Here is a 12,743-nt window from a genome sequence, read left to right as displayed (position 1 = left end):
ATGAACACGCAGATCTCGGAGACTATAAAAGCTAGAATAGTAGTATGTAAAGTGATCAAGTTTATTTTAAATTTTTGCCACACCTCTTTCCGCCCCCGCAATTTAAAAAAAGGGCTTTTCTCAAAAACTAACTATAGCTAGAAAAACAATTTGGTATATATATTTTTTTCCGCCCCGTGCTTTGAAAAAACTCGATTATCTCCCGTAATTTGTTGCCTTGTCCAATTAAATTCAATGGCACACTTAAATTTGATGCTAATATCTAGCAAAACACCAAATTTGATCAAAATCGGACTAAAAATAGTCAAGTTATGCATATAAACGTTTTTCCGGAAGGCCGGGTTTGGCCGTTGGCGCTAGTGTGCTCATATGTTATGTAAGCGAGATAGTGAGATATGCTTGTAAAAAGCATGTAAACATAATTTTTTTAAAATGCGTAAATGCATTTTTTATTATAAATTTCAAATTTTTGTTTTACTGGTGTATGGTATACCTAAGTCGGCGAAACGACTTACTACCTTTTTTTTTTGGTTTCGCAATTTTGAATGTATCTAATACAAAATAATTAAAAAATGTAAATTTTTTTATTGCGAAATACGGAATATTGACAGAAATGTTTTTCAGCTTCTTAGAAACTCTTTATAGAATCATTATAGAATTGATCAGTTGCTAACAATTTGGTCGTGTTCTGGACTCACGTACTCCAAAGTAAAAAGGCGGCCATGGTTATCAAGCAAGTCTCTTGAAAATTGCTTCTTTGCATATCAAAAGCTGAATTGTTTGAGCTTATACTTGTTAAATCTGTCGAAGATTCGACATCTTCGACAGATATCGAAGGTATTGAAGGTGTTGAATGTATTGAAGTTGTAGACGCCGAATCATGCAAAGATGCATTGGTCCGCCGTATCCAGTCATTATAATAACCAACGTCGTGGTACAATTGAACACCCTTATCTAAATAGTTATCGCTCGTCGCCATTGCGAACAATTTATTTTGGCAGACCAATGGGGCACCTACTTCATACTCATGCAATGGTTCTGGTTCAGGTATTATGGTGCATGTATCTCCTTCACCATGAAAACATCTTTGGTACATTTCTTCTGCCGGATATCCTTTAATATTTTGTATTTTTTTTTCGCAGTCCTTGAAATTCCAAAGAACTACTTCGAATGATTCCAAGTGGTCAGATATATAGGTTTTGTTCACCTAAGATAAATGCGTGAGAGAGAGAGAAATGGAGATACAAATCAGATATATGGTACAAGAGACTGCCTACTAAATATAATTTTTATACCATGCACCCATAGGATGAAATGGTATATTAAAGTCAAAAATGTATGTAACAGGCAGAAAGAAGTTTCTCCGAATTCCAGAATTTACATAAAACTGTTTTTCTTAAAAAGTATAACAGCTAGAGACATGAAGTTTGGTTTATATACTCGTTTAGTTTCCGCGCAGAACCTAGTTGTTGAAACTTTTCGCCACGCCCCCATCCGCCCCTGGAATTTACATAAAACAGATTTTCTTAGAAACTATGACAGCTACCGACATTTAATTTGGTATGTAAACTAACTTAATAGACGCGCAGATATTAACTATTTAAAAATTTTAAACAGCTCACTTCCGTCCCCGCAAATAAAAAAAACTGATATTCTCGAAAACTATCAAAGCTAATGTCACCAAACTTAATATGTAGATTTGTTTATCATGCGCGCAGAATTTATATATTTTAATATTTTGCCACGCCCACTTACGCCTCCAAAATTTAGAAAAAACCGATTGGCTCTTGCAATTTTTTGAGTATCGCAATAAAATTCGGCAGACTAATTAATCTTATTTCTATCAAATTTTATTGAAATCGGACTAGAAACATGCAAATACGTATGAACGTCCATAAGGGCAGAATTGGCCGTTGGCTAGTGGCGGCGCTAGAGTGCTCGTGTGTTTGTAGAGTGAGCGAGATAGCATATGGTAGGAGGAGGTCATGTTAAAACAATTTAATAGACATACATTTGGTTTTCGAAATTTTAAATATTTGTTTCACCTGGTGTATGGTGTACCCAAGTCGGCGAGACGACTTACTTCTTTTTTATTGGTGCTGATAATAATTAAAAACTACTAAAATACTTTTTGGGCTTTTAAATACCTACCTGTTTTCGACGCCATGCGGTATAAATACATGTTGTGTGCCCGGTTGTTTTCTTCGTGTTGAGAGCCACGGGCTTTACAGTTTGCGAATCCCACGGTATATACCTATCTAAATACAGCATTGCAAGATTGTTAGTCGGTCCATTAGCAACATTATATTTTGGATGTGTTACAATTTTCTTAACCCCATAATTTTGGGTATTATTGTCTCCTAATGTAGTACATCCTGCAAAAACGTTTAACGCAGGCATACCATCAAATCTTGAAAGGCAAATTGAAGCTGTTGTTAAGACGATGCGATTTGAAATTATAACTCCAGCGGCTGAATCATATATAACCTGTCCGGTAGGGTTATATACCCATGCTCGATATGGGGCATCTTTGATATCGATGAGAGTACCATCCGGCAGGCTATTTAATTTTGTACCGTTCCTGTTAATCTTCCACGAGGCCACAAAGATTAATTGAGCTACGATAGACAAAATCAAGTATACATTCATTTGAACAATGCAAATATCGGATACTTTTTGACTCTTTAATGTATTAAAAATAATAAATGTACAATGAATTTTAATTACTTTAAATTTGTTTTGATTACTTTGCCTTGATATTGCGTCAAATAATTTAATAATTGTAATGAAAACTGAAGTAAGTCGTCTCGCCAACTTCGTCATATGTTTGCATATTAATTTGTTTTTATTTGATCCATTTACATCGTTACGTGGAAGCTCCGAGAAATTCGGGCAGCGCAATTGGGTACAATTTCTATAATATTTATACGATTGCAAAGAGGGTATATTAATTTTGGTCATAAGAGTGCAATGAACAGAATGAAGCATCTTCGACCATATACATATATAGTATATACACTCTTGATCAACACGATGAGACGAGCTCAAATAGTTCAAATGTTCGTGCGTCCGTGAAACTTAATATTGATGTGTTTATTACACTGTGCCAAATTTGATCAAAATCGGGTGATTATATCATATACACTTGTGCTCACATAATTAAAGCAAATATATCAAGTACGATACTTATACGCATACTATGAATAATTTTCATTTTACCGTTGTTGTACATTTTTTTTTAGAAAAAAAACTTAAAAATAGTTATGTATCGCCAAAACTTCCTGCTCACATAATTAAGTCACCTGAAAAAAAAACCCTTAAAACCATGTAAATTTTGTCGGAACCGGCACTTATTTTTTTAAAAATTCAAATTAATATTGAGTGGGGTGACCTTTTAGCTTTAAAACAGGCGAACATCGCTTCGGCATTGTGGCCACAAGTCGTCTACATTGATCTGGAGTGATTTTACCCCATTCTTGTTAAATAACTTCCCACAAATCCTTTTTGTTTGCTGGCTTTCGCTCCGATACGGCTCTTTTCAATATCCCCAACAAATTTTCTATTGAATTTAGGCCGGGAGTTTGCTGGGGCCAATTCAAAACTATTATAAACTCATTTTTCAGCCATGCTTTGACAAGTTTACAACAATGTTTGGGGTCATTAGCATGCAGAAAAACCATGCAAGCGGTAAATTGTCGGCGTAGTCATTGATCAAATGATCCCTGAGTATGTTCCTACACATTTCTCCATTCATGGTACCCACAATTTTGATTAGGGGACCTACTCCAGATGAAGTGAAACAAATCCAAACCAAGCGACCCCCAAAACAGAAGAGGCCCCGTTTGTACCGTCTTTTTGGGGTACCTTGGATCCAATTACTTGTTTGGGGGTCGCCGCACATCATTCCCAAACACATTGAACTTTGATTCGTCGCTCCAGACGATCATATTCCAGAAATTGAGAGCCTTTGAAAAATGTTCGGTTCAAATTGAAGGCGCTTTTTTATGTTTCGGTCCGAAACTATCGGCTTACGGTTTGCGATGAGTCCAAACAATTGATTTTCAGTTAAGCGTCGTTTTATAGTCTGAAAAAACACACTCCATAGTTGGACTCCATTTGAGAACTGATTTGAAATGAGTTCAAAAACGGATCTGCTTTACTCAGGCTATCGATTCGTCTATTATTTCGTGCGCTTGTTTTTCTTGGTTTCCTGAGAGGCATATTTTCAAAAGTGTCATTCTTTCTATAATGTGCAACAACATTTGCAGCTTTACGACGAGAAAAGTTCAGCAGTTTGGCGATTTGAACAACACTTTTGTTATTTTGGAAATACTACCATATTAATTTCCTTTCTGCAGCATTTGAACATTTATTTTTACCCATGACAATTTCTTTAAGATATTTCTTCAATTAAAAAAAAAACTAAACACAAACACGGCGAAAAAACAAAGGATTAACGTCATCAGATGCTTAAATTTTGTGAGCAGAAAAATTTTTCATTTTTTGACGTTCATGCATTTTTTTCGGAAAACATAAAACGACCAAAAGGCATTTATGTGCTTAATACATTCGTCAAATACCAAAGTTTTTAATAAAAATACCTTTAGTATTAAATATTGAAGCACGAAAAAGATTCCTTTGAATTTGTTGAGGTAAAGAGTGACTTTTGGCAATAACTTGATTACTTTTTCAGGAATTGTCATAAAAAGTTATATTTCTCAGCGTAACATATGTAACTATAAATGTCTGTACCGAATTTGATGAAGATCGGGCAACTATATCATAAAGCCTTTGTAGTAACAATCGGTGGTAAACAATGACATTCATCGATAAGTTCCTTATTTCCTATGCTAAGATTGTAGCCCGTTCCTTCGCAAATATTAGACTTTTTAGATTAAACGTTTTTTCACTTTCATGGCTATAGGTAGGGAAAGAATAACAAAAAACTTGCAAGAGTTTACAAACTTTAACCCGGTCGAAGTAAGCCCCGGCCCTTTGGTTTTTGACTTTAGTTTCGTACATTTTTGAAGTGGAAACTTTTTTAGAATCGTTGGGAGTGATTTGAGACTCGATGAAACCAAGCCAAGCGAGCACACTAACAACAGAGCCACGTCGACACTTTGTAAATTGCCGTCGAGTTCTGTAGTTAGTGTGCTCGCTTGGCGATCGGGCGGCCGGGGTTCGACTCCCAGCTTGGTCGAAGTATTTCATAATGCTTTTTATATATTTTGTGATACATTTTTATTTACTTTTTATACCCTTGCAGAGGGTATTGTAAAATTGGTCAGATGTTCGTAACGCACAGAAGGATGCGTTTACGACCCCATGAAGTATATAAATTCTTGATCAGCATGAGAAGCTGAGTTGATATAGCCATGTCCGCAAAATTTTTTCTTCTAAAGCTATATGATATAGTGGTCCGATCCTAAGGATTTTCATACTTTATCTTACCCGGGTAATAAAAAACCCCAAAAAAAGATTTCATCCCGATAGCTCTTAAGACGGCTGAGTAAAACGCATACGCACAGACGGACGGACAGATGGACATGGCTATATCAACTCAGCTCCTCAGGTCGTAAACGTCCCTTCTGTGCGTTACGAACATCTGACAAATTTTACAATACCCTCTGCAAGGGTATAAAAAGTAAATAAAAATGTATCACAAAATATATAATGAATGAATGCACAGCAACTAGAATCACTGTCTGTTCAGCTCTCTAAAGTGGGAGAAATATGTGCATGCGAAACCAGATTGAGCAATGGAAAAACAGTTTTAATTGTGGCAATTTATATTTCACCGAATCAATCAATAAATAGCATCACGGAATTCATTCATGAAAATTTAATAAAGTATACACCAGAAGTATCGCGGATACTTAGAAAAGATTACGATAAAGTTCCAATGATTTTAAGTGGCGATTTTAACGTAAATTTTGCATTGGACACAGCGGTTCCTTTAATTGACTTTCTCAATACAACATTCAGTTTAAATATCAAAGAAGCTAACTTCGGCTATGCCGAAGTTTATATACCCTTGCAGTATACTTGGCAATAATATTTTTCCTTTTTGAAATTTCTTTCCCTGCAACTCAATTCATCAATACACGAACAAAATATTATTTCTCTTTTTACCACAAGTTTTTCTTCTTCCATCATTTTCTAAGCAAAGCACGGCACGCATACACATACAGTTCATGTAGCGTTGCGTCTGTGTGTGTATGCGTGTGCTCTGTTGATTTGATGATGGCAGTAGTAGGCAGCAAGCAGCGCTGACGGCAGCGTTTGAACCGATTTATATTGACTGTAACTTGTGTTCTATTTATCGGATTAGATTCAAATTTGGGATCTGAGATTTTATATCTATTACTATCATATTGGTAAATTTCATGGGGATACTCCAATTTTTGCAAAAATGTTTCTTCTAGAGCTATATGATATAGTGGTCCGATCCCAAAGATTTTCATACTTTATCTCACCCGGGTAAAAAAAAGCTCCCAAAAAAAATTTCATCCCGATAGCTCTTAAGATGGCTGAGTAAAACGCGTACGCACCGACGGACAGACAGTCAGACGGACAGACGGACAGACGGACATGGCTATATCGACTTAGCTTCTCATGCTGATCAAGAATATATATACTTTATGGGGTCGGAAACGTCTCCTTCTGTGCGTTACAAACATCTGACCAATTTTATAATACCCTCTGCAAGGGTATAAAAATGTGTAACAATCGCACTGAATCAACAACACGATCAAAAACAACAGTTGACGCGGTATTTCAAAGATATGTTGACAACATCGAAACCAAAGCATTTGTATCATATTTTAGCTATCATAAGCCACTCGTATCATTTGTTGAAATTGAAAGCATTGAGGATGATTAATAATAAAATGAAGAAAATAAAATATGACCTTTATAGCAATATTATAATGAACCTATAATTATCCCGCTCCTAATGCTGCTTTCGTCTCATTCTCTCTCAGTTTGTTTTACGGAAGGTTTCACTTCTATCGTGTATAACCGTTAGACGCACTTTTTTTTTTTTTTTTTTTTTTTACCTATATCTATTATTCAAATTGCCTAAATTGAAATGCAAATAATGATATTTGGAAAAGAAATTATTGAATAACATTATAATTATATATAATAACAAAAAAAAACAATATTTTGGATTTTGAGCTTGATTAAAATACCTTTACACTATACACTTTAATTAACTACGAGGTTTTTTTGTTATTTTATTTACCTGTCTATTTATATATCCGGTTGGGCAGTCCCACAATTGTCGATTGTTCTACAGTTCAGACCACAGTTTTTGATTAGTTTTAGATTAGAAGACCAGAGAGGTAACATTCCCTTTATTGACCTAAAACCATATTTTTTAATTTGTTTACGTAGTTATCCTGTTGATAAACCCAGCGCAGGGGTATGTTTTCCTCTGTACATTTACAGTAAAAATGAAGTAAGTAAGTCGTCTCGCCGACTTGGGTATACCATACACCAGGTGAAACAAATATTTAAAATTTCGAAAACCAAATGTATGTCTAATAAATTGCTTTAACATGCCCTCATACCATATGCTATCTCGCTCACTCTACAAACACACAAGCACTCTAGCGCCGCCACTAGCCAACGGCCAATTCTGCCCTTATGGATCGCGTAGCAAAATACGTTCATACGTATATTTTGCATGTTTCTAGTCCGATTTCAATCGAATTTGGTAGTTTGGTAGAAATAGATAAGATTAATTAGTCTGCCAAATTTGATCGCGATGGTCAAAAAATTGCAAGAGCCAATCGGTTTTTCTAAATTATGGAGGCGGAAGTGGGCGTGGCAACATATTAAAATATATATATTCTGCGCGCATACTAAGCCAGTATACATACTAAATTTGGTGACTTTAGCTTTGTTAGTTTTCAAGAAAATCAGTTTTGTTTAATTTGCGGGGGCGGAAATGGGCGTGGCAAAATGATTAAATAGTCAATGTCTGCGCGTCTGTTAGGCTAGCTTACATACCAAATTTAATGTCGGTAGCTGTCATAGTTTTTAAGAAAATCTGTTTTTTGTAAATTGCGGGGGCGGAAGGGGGCGTGGCAAAAAGATGGAACAATTATTTTTTGCGCGCTAACTAAACGAGTATACAAACCAAATTTGATGTTTCTATCTGTTATACTTTTTAAGAAAATCGGTTTTTTGTAAATTCCGGGGGCGGAAGGGGGCGTGGCAAAAATTTGAAACAAACTCGATAAGCGTACATACTACACGAGACTGCATACCAAATTTGGTGGCTCTAGCTCTTATAGTCTCCGAGATCTAGGTGTTCATACGGACGGACGGACGGACGGACGGACGGACAGACGGACATGGCTAGATCGACTCGGTTGTTGATCCTGATCAAGAATATATATACTTTGTGGGGTCGGAGGTGCTTCCTTCTGCCTGTTACATACATTTTGGCGACTTTAATATACCATTTCACCCTATGGGTGTATGGTATAAAAATATTTTACCAGACTTCCTTGTAGTCAGCTACTCTCATAATGTCAGATATCAGGAAAATCTGACCTATTTCATACTAGGAAAAACAACCACATTTTGTATGTAGACTTATTTAGTATGTTGACTATCGAAATCAAATTCTGCACGGTAAGTGTTAAGTCTTTTTATTTATTTACTTATATATTAAGAGCTAACTTACAATTAAAATTATGCTAGCTTGTGTGGGCAACGTAGGGTTTGACTCATCTAGTATAGATTCATATACTTATTCAAGCATATGTATAGAGTAGCTAGTTTTATTTGGGGTTTGAATATAATGTATGTATGTATGTGTTGTGCTCTTGTCTTAAATATGAATGTACAGTTTGAGTTTTTTAAATATTCTATGTTAGGAATTGTGGGGTTGGAGAGGCATTGCAGTGGGTTATGCAATGCGGTAATTACTGTTATATTTCTTGTAGTTCATGCTTTGGTACCAAGTGGAGGTATGTGAAAAATGTGTTTGTACTTTTAAGTGGTGTGTTGTTTTTGATGTATTTCAGTAGGGGAGAGGGCCCAGTTGTGACATTCTCAAATATTTTTGAAATGCTGTATTGAATGACAGTTTGAGCCATGTAAATCATGCTCGTTAGAAGTTTTCAAGTTTTTGGACAGACACCAACGTTAATAATAGCAATGTATATACGCGTTCCAAGCATCGTGTTGACAATCGTGCGAAAAAGTTATTTTGATTTTTTTCAAAGTACCAAAATTTTGTGAAATTAACAGTGAAAAGGTGAGTGTAATGCATCAAAATATTGAAAAAAAGGTGGCAACATCCGAGACCTCTACCTCACAATCCCTATCTCTAATGTCATTGGTGACCAGCAGTTCATCGGTTTTGGATGAGATTGGTCCTCTTCAGGCCGCTACACCAAAAAAGCCTTCGAATGGTGGCCGAAAGCCGGTGCAAAGTGCTGAACTGACTTCTCCAGAAACTCGTGCTGTTTTGAAGGAAAAGGCAGTAGCAAAAGCAGCCAAAGGGGCGAAGAAGCCAACACCGAAGAAGGCAACACCTTTACGAGCGGGACAAATCCACATCACCATCTTCTGATGAAGAAACAGATTTCTGCATCATTTGCCTAAAGCTGTTGCCGAAGACATTGACCGCTGCCAACTCAATCAATTGCAATGTATGCAAGATTCCAGTTCATTCGAAGTGCGCTAACATGCTAGCAAATTATTTCACATGCAAAAACTGCGAAAGTGACATGGACGACGAGGAATAAAAATCGTTGTCATTTATGGCCATTGGAGGCCCTTTTCTTTTGTGTTTTTCATTGTTTTTGCCATTGAAAGCCTTCATAATAAATAAAGCATTAAGTCACAACAATTGGTGTGACATTCCTGTCATATTTTCTTATTTTCAGTGAATTTCTTAAGGTGACTCATAACTGGGCCACTTTTTTCGGCCTAAAAAAGGTATCCAGATTGAAGCTGTTCTAAAATTTTTTGGGTAACTCAAAAAAACATACTTTGGAAAAAGTTGCGCTTGGTTAATATTTAAATGTTAAACTTCTTAATTTTTCATTTCCCTGAACTGAGGAAAAAAAGTTGAGGTTATGGTTGTCTTTGGCTAAAAGAGGTTCTTTGGCTGTGTTTTTTGCAGCGTTGTCTGTTTTCTCGTTTCCTGCAATTCCTACATTCCCTGGTTTCCATAGTAGTTTGAATTTTGGGAATGTTTCTTGTAAAGTGTTAAATACAGCTGTGTTCACGAAAATAGCAGTGCCCCTAAGCTTTGACTTTAAAGTTGATAAATCATATTAAAAATTAGACGATGCAAACTGATTGAATCTGCTGTATATAACAAAGTGCCAGTCATCTAAAGACGTTATTTTTGGTAGTCTAGGGCAGCAGAGACCATCTTTGCAGAACATCCAACTAAAATTTGGATTTTTTAATGAGTTTTGCTTGGTTTTTTAAAGTTTTGGAGCCACTCCATCTTTTCAGCATAGCAATGCGTTCCTTTTCCGACCACCGTGAAATTTTTAGCGTTAGTTGACGCAAATAATAGTACACCATAATTATCTAATTAATTACACTTACTACTGACAGATTTGTAAACTTTTAATTTGTTTTTTCCGCAACTAAACGAAACACTGCTATTTTTGTGAACAGCCAAATTTGTAAGATTAGGCTCAAAAATGTGAAAAACAACTTAAAAATTAGTAAAATTAAGGAAATTTTTTCGGTTTTCCTATGCCTACATACCATTTTACAAAATCGAAGTCAAAAAACTGAATGTATAAAAAGGAATATGTGAAAAATGTTTGAATCTTTGTTAGCATCTACTGCACTGCTATTTTCGTGAACACAGCTGTATGTGTATGCACATACATATAAGCTGCAGTATTTGGTGTTGCACAATGTTATTCAGGCGCTATTTCCAGCACAAAGTGCATGTTTGCAGAAAACATAATTGTAACTGCACACTTACTACGGGTCAAAGACAAACTAAAAATGAAGTAAGTAAGTCGTCTCGCCGACTTTGGTATACCATACATCAGTAAAGCAAATATTTCAAGCATTTTCACATGCTTCTTACAAGCATATCTTAGTATCTCGCTCACTCAATCATACGAGCACCCTAGCGCCCCCAACAGCCAACGGCCAACTCCTGCCTTATGGAAAAACGTTTATATGCATAACTCGACTGTTTTTTGTCCGATTTTGATCAAATTGGTATTTTTCTAGATATTAGTATTAAATTTAAGTGTGCCAAATTTGATTGCATAAGGTAAAAAAATACGGGAGATAATCAAGTTTTTCAAATTACGGGGGCGGAAAAGGGCGTGGCAAAATTTTTATGCATACAAAATGTGTGCATTTACTAAGCGAATATACATACCAAATATGGTGTCTCTAGCTGGAATAGTTTTTGAGATAAACGCTTTTTTTTAATTGCGGGGGCGGGAAGGGGCGTGGCAAAAATTTGAAATAAACTTGATCACTCTACATACTACACGAGTCTACATAAAAAATTTGGTGGCTCTAGCTCTTATAGTCTCCGAGATCTAGGTGTTCATACGGACAGACGGACGGACGGACGGACGGACGGACAGACGGACATGGCTAGATCGACTCGGTTGTTGATCCTGATCAAGAATATATATACTTTGTGGGGTCGGAGATGCTTCCTTCTGCCTGTTACATACATTTTGGCGACTTTAATATACCATTTCACCCTATGGGTGTATGGTATAAAAACGAGACATCAGAAAAGATACTAGGCCTACACTTTAACAGCATATACAGATGAAACACACACAGAAGAACTCACACACACAGAACCTTAAAGTAGAAAGAAACATAATAAAATGGTTATGAAGTAAGAATCTAAAATCAACCCTGCGCCACCATCAAGTCGACAATTAAGACAGGCCTTAGAATCGCTCTTGGAGCATTTAAAACAACTCGCACCCAACCCAGCACCGTATACGAGACACGAGCTGCCCCATTAGACGATAGGAGAGAACTTTTGACAGCCAACCTTAACCACTGATCACTGCAAAAAAACTCACATATCAGCAACATACTTAAAACATATCGACCACCAAAAAACAAAACCAGAACTCTAAAATAGACTACATAATAGAATATAGCAAATCACATAACATTCCTTGTCAACCAACAACACTTTGGCAACAAACTACACCACCCTAACTGGACTATATGACCGATAGCAATTGACAACGGTTAGGTAACGCCATATACTCAAGCACAACTTACAGTAAACTTACTTACTGTCATAAAAATCACCATTAAGAACAGGTGCCCTCCAGCAAATATTAAGATTTTCTGCTACTGTTGTGGACGTTTTACCGCTACGAGTGGCGAGTAATTGTAATTTCACGTTTATTATTCTCACAAAAAAAATATTTATAAATATCAAATGTTTTCAAAACTCCTTTTAACCAGGGGGCCGTGGATAACTCAGGCCGGGCAGAAGTTTGACTACCCTTTCAAGTTTTGATACCATAATGAATGTAACAGGTAGAAGGAAGCTTTTCCGACCATAAAGTATATACAACTGTGTTCACGAAAATAGCAGCGCCCTTATGCTTTGACTTTAAAGTTGATAAATCATATTAAAAAGACAATAAATGCACCAATCTTTTATAAATTCATAATCTATATTTATATATAACAATAATAGTACTTTGTTGGACTGAACAAAGGAGTCCCCCATTTTCAGAAACGAGCAA

General features: G+C 36.1%; 1 protein-coding gene across 4 annotated transcripts; it reads right to left on the bottom strand.

The window, feature by feature from the left end:
- Positions 1–565: 565 nt before the first annotated feature.
- LOC124460395 lies at positions 566–12,297 on the bottom strand. 4 transcript variants are annotated; one of them, XR_006954302.1, is made up of 4 exons: positions 12,283–12,297; positions 7,247–7,366; positions 2,152–2,618; positions 566–1,207 (listed from the first exon to the last, which is right to left on the bottom strand). XR_006954302.1 is itself a non-coding variant. In XM_047011043.1 (2 exons), the coding sequence occupies exons 1-2, from the start codon at positions 2,647–2,649 to the stop codon at positions 695–697; spliced, it is 1,011 nt and encodes a 336-aa protein (XP_046866999.1). In that variant the 5' UTR covers positions 2,650–2,769; the 3' UTR covers positions 566–694. The 4 variants fall into 4 exon arrangements, 1 of the variants encoding a protein (XP_046866999.1); XR_006954303.1 differs by lacking the exons at positions 7,247–7,366; positions 12,283–12,297 and adding an exon at positions 2,728–2,742; XR_006954304.1 differs by lacking the exons at positions 7,247–7,366; positions 12,283–12,297 and adding an exon at positions 2,674–2,701.
- Between the last annotated feature and the right edge of the window lie 446 nt (positions 12,298–12,743).

This window comes from Drosophila willistoni (assembly GCF_018902025.1).
Source record: "Drosophila willistoni isolate 14030-0811.24 chromosome 2R unlocalized genomic scaffold, UCI_dwil_1.1 Seg200, whole genome shotgun sequence".
Lineage (NCBI taxonomy): Eukaryota > Metazoa > Arthropoda > Insecta > Diptera > Drosophilidae > Drosophila > Drosophila willistoni.
Note: the sequence above shows the minus strand (reverse complement) of the source record. Positions and strands in the feature narration are given on the sequence as shown.